The sequence below is a fragment of the Pyrgilauda ruficollis genome, unplaced genomic scaffold (assembly GCF_017590135.1).
Source record: "Pyrgilauda ruficollis isolate IOZ18807 unplaced genomic scaffold, ASM1759013v1 scaffold41, whole genome shotgun sequence".
Classification (NCBI taxonomy): domain Eukaryota; kingdom Metazoa; phylum Chordata; class Aves; order Passeriformes; family Passeridae; genus Pyrgilauda; species Pyrgilauda ruficollis.
This window is the reverse complement of record NW_024525601.1, coordinates 7194574-7206292: the sequence shown is the minus strand read 5'-3', so window position 1 is coordinate 7206292 and position 11719 is coordinate 7194574. Positions and strand designations below refer to the sequence as shown.

The 11719-nt window shown below is 43.9% G+C and overlaps 1 protein-coding gene across 3 annotated transcripts in view; it reads left to right on the top strand.

Moving 5' to 3' along the window:
* Window positions 1-9222: 9222 nt before the first annotated feature.
* Window positions 9223-11719, top strand: part of ROCK1 (Rho associated coiled-coil containing protein kinase 1) — an 84061-nt gene continuing 81564 nt past the window's right edge. Inside the window, exon 1 of one of the 3 annotated variants that reach the window (XR_005955980.1) lies at window positions 9223-9817. Coding sequence is in view for 2 of the 3 variants with exons in the window: in XM_041477632.1 (XP_041333566.1) it covers window positions 9725-9817 (93 nt within the window). In the remaining variant the exon portion in view is untranslated. The remainder of the gene's footprint in view (window positions 9818-11719) is intronic. The other 2 variants (XM_041477632.1, XM_041477633.1) reach the window with 2 other exon arrangements.

Sequence of the window (11719 nt, the reverse complement as noted above, 5' to 3'; positions counted from 1 at the left end):
CCCCTTTTCTGCATGCACATTGACAAGCAAAGAGATAAATTTCTAGTCTTTCTATGACCTGGGGCTAGCAGGTAAATCATGTTACCTGCTTTGACTTCAGCCAGATGGATTATACAATGACATCTGTCAAAATGTTGTGGATGTGGTCTAAGTTGCTATGGATATTTTAGAGTGCAGGCAGTATAACATTTCAGTATAACATTCACAGGAATATAAAATGGTGGCATGGCCACCACCAAGGAGTGCTGGGAACTCCATCAAACAGGTAAACAAAAGACATTTTTATTAAAACAAACTCAAACTCCATGATAACTTGGACATAGTACTTACAGTTTCAATAATCTGTTTAAAAGAACTCACTCTAGTTCTGAGTTATTCCACAATTTCAGCAAAGTTTGGCACAAAAAATTGATTGACTGCAAAGGTGTAATGATGTAACTCTTTACAAATACTGCTTTGCATATGCATGTTCCCAGCTTTGTTTTCATTGTATAAAACTCCTGAGGGACAGCTTTGTTTGCCACAGTACCTTTTGTTTCTATGGTAAAGGTTCTAGAACATCAGCCGGAGGCAATTTTGCAAGTATTAGTATGGCTATGGGCCACGAATGAGTCAATCACCTTGTACTTTTTTTAATCCAGTGCTTTATAGAGCAGCCTCATCTATTCTGATGGTGTAGAGGCAGCTTAGGACAAGGCTGACATTCTCCAGTCCTGGTGGATGGGCTTTATTTGACTCTGGAAAAAGCAAACTGAGTTGGCTCTTTTTTTCTCTCTGCCTAAAAACTCTCCATCAAGAAGGTATTACTTTGCATCTACTACACTTTTGAAATGGCCTCTTCCTGGCCTTTGATTTGTCCCTTCGACAGATTATTTTTGCTACAATCAAATTAGAATAATATAATGGTTTCTGTTGGAAAAATCCAACCATTAACCCAGCACTGCCAAGTCCACCACTTAAACCATGTCCCCTCCTGCCACATCTGCACATCTTCTAAATACCTCCAAGGCTGGAGACTCAACCACTTCCCTTGGCAGCCGGTTTAAATACTTGACATTCCTTTTGGTTGGTCAGGAAAAACTTTTTCCCAATATCCAATCTAAACTCCCCCCTCCACCACAACATGAGGCCATTTGTTCTTGTCCTATTTCCCTTCTCCATTTCAAATAAGGCAGTTCTGAGGATTTGAAGTAACCATAATTATAATAATAAAGAAGCAAAATAATGAGGTAAAACTGATATAAAATTGCCATCTTCTGAGTATCAAGAGTTTAATTACCCAACAGACTTGCATAGTATTTTACCACAGGAAGTAGGAAGTTTGGTGTCTTTTATCTCCAAGAGGGGAGGAAGAGAAGAATAAGAAGAATAAGATTAACTCTTTGATGATGTGTGATGCTCACACTTTCATACACATAGTTTTCTGTCTATGATCACACCTATAAAATTTTCATTTCTGGAGTTTGGGTTGTTAATGGCCAAACAAAAACAGAATTATAATAAAAGTCAATATATAAATAATCTGTTGTCTAAGACTAGACTCTCTCAAACCTTATAGATGTGTTCAAAGAGTAGCAAAGCTCTACAAAAAAAAAAAAACCAGTGGTATAAAATTGGTATAAAATAACGGTTAACTGATTACGGAGTAGCATGAGATTAAAAAAATAATTTGAAAATATCCCGATTGTGAACAAAATCAGCTTCTGGGATTTAGTTATAAGAATTCACCAGAAATTACTAACTTGATCATTTATAATTCCTGAAGTTGCAGAGAATTTGAATTCTTTTTCAATGACTAAACTTAAATTAAAAAAAAAAACAAAACAACTGGAAGATAGTCATATGAAACACATGCATTTTTTAAAGCTGCATATTGAATGGAATTTGAGTACATTTAATTTAATCCAAAACATGTAGAATCTCATGAAGCTTCATGGTGTAAAAGCAATTGTCTATGACTTGTGTTGTGAATTTTCACACTGTGAGTGTTAGGATGGCATCTTCTGCTGTTCTGTCCTGAAAAGGACCATACGGAGCCGTCTCTGTTTATACCAGCAAAGTTATGAGATGTGTAATTTAGAAGTTAATTATCTGTTAAGGGCTGAAACTGTTAAATATTTCCCAGGCCCAAGATAAAAAACATGGCTTTTTATGGATTTGTCATAGTCTTCATCAGAGCAAAGCATTTACAAGGAGTGTAGATATTTAGAACAGCATACATAAAAACAAAGCCAGGGCAATCGAAGCTAGTTTACTTTTAAACTCAGCCTAGTTTACTTTTAACTTTTGTCTTCAGAAGACCTATTTGAGCAAGGACTGCAAAACTAATCCAACCACAGGAAATGTGATATGTGTATGCCAGGGAAGTAGGAGTAAGGTGGGGTGGGAGAAATTTTTTTAGGAGAGAGCATTTAGGGTTATGAACTGGAGAAATAAGAAGAAAACTCCTTAATCTTATTGGTGATTCACAGTTAACAAGATAATAACGGTGTAGAAAATCGGATTCATGATAGCTTTTAAGAGGTCTAAAATGATGATAATCACTCTACTTTAATAGAAATACATATTTATTTATATTTCCATTTATACAATGTAAATATATAGACACAAAGGATGTATTACTTCTGTTTATATCCTGGTGAATGAGACCATAAGGAGATTATTTTTTAGCTCTTGCTTTAATATACTCCTACATTTCTGAAACCTTTGTTATTTCAGGCAATTTTTTTTCACAGTTTTTTGTTGACTTAGAGTTGAATTTGTTTGGCTTTTCAGAGATTTCCAACAAGAAGTACTTGGGCCATTTTTAAGCCCTGGGACAGTGAAAATAAAAAAGCTTTTTCCTCAAGGAAGAATTTCTGGTATATTGACATTTTCTGTACCCAGCAAGTGGCTTTAATGGGAAAATAGTATTTGCCACAGAAATGGTCCTTTCTAGGGTATGAATCTTACAGCATTCCAGTGGAATTTTGATTTGCTTTCAAATCAGTTTGTGGGCTTTTGACATACATTGGTCAAAGAATTTTTTTCTGCACTTTTAAAGCATAAAAGCAGAGGGAGCCTGTGCTGTATATGCACTTGTGGCTGATGTTGGCCTAAGCCATATGGTGACCAGATATGGGAGCTGCTATCTATCTCTGGGCTCACAGCTGCCCTCCTTTCCAGATACAACAGAAGTTACTTTGGGAGTGTCTGTGCTGTTTATACAATGATGCCCTTGTCTGCTGGCAGCAAACGCATCTGCCTTTGGACTGGAACAGACAATGCCAGCCAGTTTACTTCCTCCCTTGCAGAAGTTTGTTTTCAGACCGGATCCTCTCCATCAAACTGAGCCATGAAGTTCCAAAAGGTGATTTCCCCCCCACTATTTCTAGTTTGTTCAAGAACATGCAACAAAGATTCAGATTCAGGTGCCCCATTTCTTACTCATCACTCACCACTCGCAGGCAGTGGGAGCAGGTTCTCCTCAGGGTTCCAGCACAAGTACTCTGGTATGAAAATGAAAATGCACTGTAATAGGGAACAGCAGCAGCTACCCTCTGCTGGGAAGCTGGGATACATTGGAACAGGTAAGGCCATATGCCTGGAGCCTCACACCTTTATTAAATCTGGTGACATGCAGGAAAAACATATTTATATACATATAGGTATGCGTTGCACTGTTTCAACATCAAACATTTATTTGCCAAACAGATGTTTGAAAGATACTGCTTTGCTTGTGTCTACCCATAGGAAATTCTCTTTTGATCTATTATATGCAAAAGTGTTTTCTCATGCTAGCAGTTCTTTTTGCCTAGGCCACTTATATTATGTTCTGTTATAGGTCATACGTATTGCCTCATCAAGAGCCAAAAAGACTTTTCTCAGCATACTAAATTATGACTAATAGCTTTTTCTTTACTTTCTCTCTGCTATTCATAGAGCATTTTAACATGTTCAGAGCGCGTTTTAACTGCTCAAAGCACTTTGCACCTCAAGCTTTCAGTCTGTAATCCCCTGGAGAGTCTTTAGTGCATAGGTGAGTTCCCAGAGGAGGTGAGGGGGCTGCAGTGTGGTCATCACTGTGACTGCAACTTTAAATCAGCTACTTACAGACACCAGCATTCATTACCTAATGCAGCCTTTACTTTCCAGGTTTTGCAAGCACACTATGATCAATGCTAGTGTGACTTTATCTTACCCAAAGTCAGTTCAGAAGTCTGCTTGAGCGTCCATCACACCTTGCCTGAAGCAGAAAGCTACTGCAAGTAGCCTGTCGCACAGATGGGTTTTAGCAATGATAAAATATTTTGCCCAAGGCCTGGATTTGTTGACCAGTTTTCCTGCCAGGGTTTCAAGCCACACTGGCCTGTGCTATTAACTGTCCTTAAGACTAGAGCAGAGGCTAAACTAAGCCAGTTTTGCAGGGCAAAGAAGGAGAGAAGGCAGTGGACCAAAGGCAGGTTTAATATAACGTGATTTAACTGCTAAAGGTTTCATGCTGACTAAATTGGAAGCTGAATGTGAGGGGACCTCATGCATTACTAACTTGGCCTAATATGGTGAACAGGATACAGTCTCATTTCTGTCTTGTGCAACTCTTCTGAAGTCAGTAACTACTTCAGGAACATGGGTGTCCCAGCCTGTTCTCTTTCTGAGAGTGTATGCCTTTTAAGATGCACATTCGGTGACTCAAAAATGTAAAGGGCCTTTCTTTGACTTTATTACCAGCTCTTTTGTTTAATTCTTCTTAGCTTTTTCACAAGAGGATGGGAGTAACAGTACCTGCTCAGAGAGGGCTGAGCCAATACTTTGAGTATTCCACTGTTCTTGTGTTCTTGCTGTTTGCTAAATGTTCCTGAAATAAAACCTCTTACATGCATAGTTTTATTACTCTCATGTACAAGAATGTTATTTGTAAAATAAACAGTATTACTTGTACTTTTTGTAAGTATTTTATTATGGTTTAGAGGAAGCCAATGTAGTCATTCAACAGTTTACTGATATTCTGTATTTAATAAGAAATTTCAGTCTCTGCCAAACAATCAGTTCTTAAGTCAGTGCCAAATTGTATCACAGAAGAAGCAGGAACATTTAAATATCTTATGAAACAAGCAAGAGAATATGGATATGGGGACCATGGTTTTGGTTTTATTAGGATTATCAGTTTGTTAGTTTACTTTGCATGGACATCAACTTAGAGACACTTTCAAGAATTAGAGACTACATGGTTTTGAAGAGAGAAAAAATTATCTTTTAGGTTGCATGTTTTACCATCTGAGTGTTTTCAGGTCATGTATATGTTGAGCAATTCCTATCTCACTCAACAAAGCCTAGTTCAATCCAAAATGTGACATAACAAAAGCAACAGAAAGAAATGACCCATTTTTAGTTTATTTATCAGGAAGATAAAACAAAACAATTAGATGTTCAAAAGTTCAATGCACTAGCTGGTTGTGTAGATGGGGATTCATATGATTTCTAAGGGGCCAATGCTAGAAATATGCAAGTTCCTAATCATATAGATACAAATAGTCTCACTGAAGTACGTGAAAACAGGCTTTAAGATCCCAGCATGTGAATGAGTGTTCTCTGGATTAGAAACTATTACATTACACTCTCACATTACAACATGAGTACTTTATCACACTGGACACTTAACCCATACCTGCTTTTAAAAATTAGAATCTATTAACCTTTTTGATGCTGGTAGCCAAAGCCTGCCTTTTACAGTTTCGAAGCAGTGCTCAGAGTTTCCTAGACAGCTGCATGAGTACCTCCCACACAAATTCTATTCTATTTGAGAGAGACAGACAAGCACTTTTAGTCCACCATCGTTGTGAGAAAAGCCCAGTCTGGCAGACATGTTTGAAACACATGGAGTGTGCACGCAGATGAACACAAACACAGCACCTTTGCTCACCAGAAACACTGGTAGAAGTTCTCAGGTGTACTGCTCCAGAGACAAGATCCTTCACTGGCAAAAAAACATGTGAGGCTGGGCCTGTCCAATGCCCAGCTCTCATCTCTGTGAATTCTCCAAGGTGCCAAACAATGGGATGGTGCTTCTCTCCACTTTCTGTGTTGAATCTGGGCCACTGTAAAAAAAAAAAAAAAAAAAAAGCAAAGAAACAAAGAGCAAGAGAGAGCAAGACCCAGGTAGCTTTGTGCAGGGAGATCTGGAGAGCATGCAAGGTGTTTTGCACTTCCAAGAGTACCTGTAAGTTTTCCCACAGACATGGGATAAAACACTTAAGTGGCACCTGCTGATCATAGTGGTGATCCTGCCCACTAAGCTGCAGATTCAGGCTTCCTCTTCCATATGCTATTACAGGCTCATGGCTTTTGCACTCTTTTCAGCTAAGTGCCTCAAATCACCCTGCTGAGGCCTGGCATCATTCCTAATGCCTAAATCAGGTGCCCAAGAGCACTGTGAATTAGGCTCTGTATCTCTAGTGATGATTTTCATCTTGCTTTAGATGAAGACTGCAAGAAGCATTGTCTGTGTATTTTAGAAATTACTTACTGCATCACATATGAAATGATCCCAAGCCTACACCCTGTAGCTTGCGGAAATGTTCTCTTTGGACTGTGGTTGCTGAAATGGAACATCTGCATTTCCAAGAGCAACCAAATCCTCTGAATCAAAGGGCTGTGGCAGTAGCCAGCACAAAACGAGAGGGCAGGAAATGTTGCTGTAGCCTGTATTTTTGCTTTAACTGTACATACTTCTCAGCAGAAAACAAAAACAAAGATGCGGGCAGCTGTGGATAAGAAAAAGCAAAATGTAGAATGCCATTTCTTATTTTTTTCTGAATAAAGTAAGATAGCAAGTACTGACATCCAAGACTGAATAGCTCAAATTCTCTAACACTTGGCTATGAATTTGTTTCCCAACCATTATATGGAAAATAACTTATAGTGCTAATGATTCAGGTTTGCTGCTGGCAACTGTTCAGTGACCAGAGATCAATGACTTGACAATCTCTATGCAATTTATAGTGATCTTTGTAAAAATGCCATTGCCATTTATGGAACTGCAGTGGAAGTCAAAGAACCAAACCAGTACAGTGGCCTCTGTCCAGTAATATTTGAAATTATTACTTTGCTCAAGTCTGAAGCTGACCCACAGGATGGTCAGGTTGGACATTAGGAGGACTTTTTTGCACAGAAAGGGTTGTTAAGCATTGGAATGGACTGCCCAGGGAGATGGTGGCATCACTATTCCTGAAGGGTTCTAGAAAAGACTGCACATAGCACTCAGTGGCATGTTCTAACTGACATGGTGGTGTTTGGGCAGAGATTAGCCTGGATGATCTCAGAGGTCCTTTCCAACCTAAGGGATTCTATGATTGTTTCCTTATTTGAATACAAGGTCCCTGCTGTGGTCTGAAGGTAAGGTTTGAACTGGAAACACCAACACAGGCTGCAGAGGTTACATGTTCAGTGCTGGTATCTCTTCTTTCTATTTGGTGTGCTACCTTGCACATGGCTCTTATCTGGACATAAACCGGAATGCTTTGAACTTCTGGCACTGTGGAAACTGGCCTCTCCTTCCCTGGACACGCAGGATGGCAGCGTGGCTGCCACTGAAATGGATCTATAGAGGCCAACTTCTCCAGTCCCCCCATCAGGCAGGACAGAACCGCAGAATCACAGAAAGTTGGAAAGGTACTACAGTGGGTAATCCGGTCCAGCCTCCTTGCTCAAGCAGGATCATCCCATCCAGAGCACATGGCACAGGATTGCACCAATATGGTTCTGGAATATCTGCAATAAGGACCACCGACAGCCGGCTGCCCAGGGCCTGGCTTTTGAAGATCCGCAAGGATGGAACCCACAACAGCTCTAGGGGTGACCCTCGCTGCCACTTGTCCCTCCGTGCCAGTGCCAGTGCCCGTGCCGTGCCAAGGCGACGGGAGCCACCAGCGCTGAGGCGCCTCCGGGGAGCCGGGGCGGAAACACGGCGGCAGCATCCCCCACGGCACGCCGAGCCCGCGAGAAGGGGCGCTTTTCCCGGCGGGACGCTGCCCCTGGGCTCCGCGCACTTCCCGCCGGAACCGCCGGGCGGGGGCGGGCGCACAAAGCCAGCGGCTCCCGGAAGGGGGATCCCGGGCTGTCCCACCGCGCCGCGGCCGGGGCCGAGCCGAGCGCGCTGCCTCCCGCCCGCTCCCGCCTCTCCCGCTTTTCCCTTCAGCTGGACAACGAGGCTGGTGAAGGGTCTGGAGCACGAGTTTGATGGAGAGCGGCTGAGGGGGCTGGGGGTGTTTATCCTGGAGAAAAGGAGGCTCAGGGGCGGCCTTAGCGCTCTCTAGAACCATCTGAAAGGAGCGTGTAGCAGCTGGGGCCGGCCTCTTCTCCCCGGCAACAAGCAACAGGAGCAGAGAACACAGCCTCAAGCTGCGCCAGGGGAGGATTAGATTGGACATTAGGAAGAGTTTCTTCACAGAAAGGGTGGTTAGACACTGGAATAGACTGACCAGGGAGGTGGTGGAATCACGGTCCCTGGAGGTGTTTAAGGAAAGACGGGATGTGGCACTCAGTGCCCTGGTCTAGTTGACACGGTGGTGTTCGGTCACATCTTGGCTTGGATGGTCTCAGAGGTCTTTTCCACCCTGACCGATTCGGTGACGGCGATTCCTTCCCAGCCGCGCGCCTCCTGCCGCCGTCCCGTCCCCGCCCGCACCGGAGCCGTTCCCCCCGCGCATGCGCCCCGCGCCCCGTCCCGACTGTTCAAACAGGAAGGCGGACATGTTGGTGGCTCTCGCAGGTTCCCTTGCAGCCGCCAGACCTCACGCTCTCCCCTCCCCTTAAGCCGCCTCCTTCCCTCCTCCCCTCTCACGCCGCAACCTCGGGTCGGTCCTGAGGCGGTCCGGGCTGCCGTCCCGTCCGTGAGGCGGAGGAGCGGAGAGGGAGGGGCTGAACCGGCGTTGGCAGCGGCGGGAGGCAGCGAGGAGGAGGAGAGAGGAAGAAAGATGCTGCTGCGGCCGTTCCGCCAGTGAGGTTTCTCGTCCGCCGCCCGCGGGGACACTCGCCCGGTGCCTTCCTCGCTTCCTCGCCCCGTGCTCACGGACGGACCGACCGACCCCACGGTGCTGAGACACGCCGTCGAGAGGATTCCCCTAAGTTTTATTTTTCCATCCATTTTTGTCTTGTTGGTGTGGCTGCAGGCTTTTGTCTTTTTTCTTTCTTTCTTTTTTTTTTTTTTTTTTTTTTTTTTTTTTTTTTTTTTTTTTGTTTCCCCTCTTCTGTTGTTTCTTCTGGTTCACCGGAAAGAAAGCCGCGCTCCGGAACCTGGCACCGACCCGCCGGCGCTGCTGCAGCAGGGTGAGGAGGAGAGACCGCTACGCTGGAGCCCAGGACGGCTTCCCCGGCTGGGAAAATGGGAATGCTGAGACGGTGGGGCCCGAGCAGAGGAGGGAGGGAGAGGAAACCTGCTGCTGCGGAGCTCTGAGCATCCCGGGAAGCTGCGTGCGTGCCTGGAGGAGCGGGGGGAGAAGCAGCCTCGTCCCACGCCTGCTGCGGGCTCCCCTTGGATTCTCTGCCCCCTTGACGGGGACTTGCTCCAGAGACTTTTGTGATTGAAGGGATCTCGCAGGAGGCGCTTCCTCAGCCTGGTACAGGCTGTGGTTTCTCTTTTGTGCTCGCCTGTTCCTGGTTTTTGGTTTTTTGTTTTTTACTTTATTATTTTTTTTTTAACCTTAACTTTGCTCTGGAATAAGGGAAACTTTTTAACTCCGGAAACATGTCGACGGGAGAAAGTTTTGAGTCTCGGTTTGAGAAAATCGACGTGACTTTGAAGGACCCCAAATCCGAAGTGAACGTGGACTGTTTGCTGGTGAGTACGGAGCGCCGATGGGCCCCCGGTCACGTCTCCCCGAATTCCTTACCCTGTGGGACCGAATCTCGCACTCCTGGCTGAGTCACCGCCCTGCTCAGCTCCGTGCTGCTGTTTTGTTTACCCAGCGCTGGGCTCAGGGTGCGTGAATGTGCCCGTGTGCCGGGAGAGCGGCTCATGCCAGGGAGGCGCCTGCCCAGCCCTGCCTCACGCTTGTCATCTCTCGCTCCGAGCGCTGCTCTGTGCCTCGCCGGCTGTCACAGGGGCGGTGCAGCCTTTGCACAAAGGCGGAATTCCTGAGTGCCGCTCCTCTCCTCTGTGTGAGCACAGGACGTCAATTAGCTTTGATACCCGTTCTCTCTCCAACAACTTTTTTAAAGACTGAGGTCCTTCTGTGCTGTGGTTAAGCACTGTAGTGCTGACAGTCGCATGCAACACGATTAATAAGCCCTTACAGGTGAGGGCAGGTGTTTAAATGCATTTTAAACTGGTGGTTGTGCTAGGCCTGCTCGCTTGCTGTTTCCCTAATTGATCGTACCTGATAGCTGGATCTCACCAGTGCTGTCAGTGTTAAAACTGCATCATAGGAGAGCAAGCCATAACACTTCCTGATGTAAAACCAACTAACGTCATTTGGTAGCTGATTGTCACAATTGGATGATCTTTTAGTTCTCATTTAGATCACTTAGTACCGCAATAAACTGCATGCCAAATACAACCGATTCGTTTGGGATGCATCTGGGTCCTTGGATATGCCTAGAGATGTCCTTAAATAGTACCAAAGTGTAATTTGTGCTTTTTCACTGAAGTAGAAGGCTTATTTTCTTTGGAGCAAGTGATGGAAGTTCTTTTTTTCCCTGGCTTTCTGTTGTCAGAGAGAGGAACAAATAAGTTGAATTTGTTCCTCGTATGAACTCTGACATTTTGGGGTTGGAAGGGAAGGGAGGTGTGGGGGTGGAGATAGCTCTTAATAGTCATTCTTCATTTTCTACTGCATGGTTCTTGGCAGAAAGCTTGCTTGAGCATAGGGTGGTGAATATATTAAAAGTAAAATGCAAGAATCTGTGCAAGTTCACAATATTGTTTACTCTCTTTAACTTATTACAGGTTGGTGAGCTTCTGAAGTGTTGGCAGGTCAAACCTACATCCCTAGATAAAAGCAGAGCCTTGTGGATGCTGCTGTCACAAAGGAAAATAGCGCTGCATCTTCTAGTTAGCTTGCTTCTCTTGATCTGCTTTACCTATCTGACATCTTAGAACCACAGCCAATGAGGAGACCTCTGGTTCTTAGGATATAGTGTGTCAATTTTGGTACCTCGAGACTAATCAGACATTTTTACAGCCAGGTTCTATTAATAGGTGTCAAGAGTATAAAGTCAGCTAAGAGTTCAGGGTTTACATTAACCATGGCTCAGTTGCTAGTATGTGCTGAAGTGCTGGCTGTTCTATGGGGACCTTCCTGCAGTGGTAGGAAAGAATTGGCAGGTGTCAGACATGCAGTTGGTAGTATCTTTAACCGTATTCCTTAATCTTATAATCAGTTTAAGGATTTGCCCCATTTCAGTTATCTTAATTGTGATTAGGAGCTAAGCTGTAGTCAGTTTGGGAATGAACTTGCTGGAATGCTTCCTGTCATGCTTGTTGAAAGTTTTAGAACGTGTGTTTGCATTACAGATTTTGAGGTCCTTTGAAGTGACAATTTTTTAGGCAATTTCTTTTAAACTATTATCAATTTAAAAAGAAAATGCTGCTTCTGAGAAAATCACTTGGTAAGCTAACTTTATATGTGTATGGTCAATATATTAGTCTTCCTGCTGGCTGGACATATACTTTGCTTCACTTGTTCTTGGGATCTTTTCTATAGAAGAATTTAAGTATCCTAGCATTTTCTAACTGGGTTAA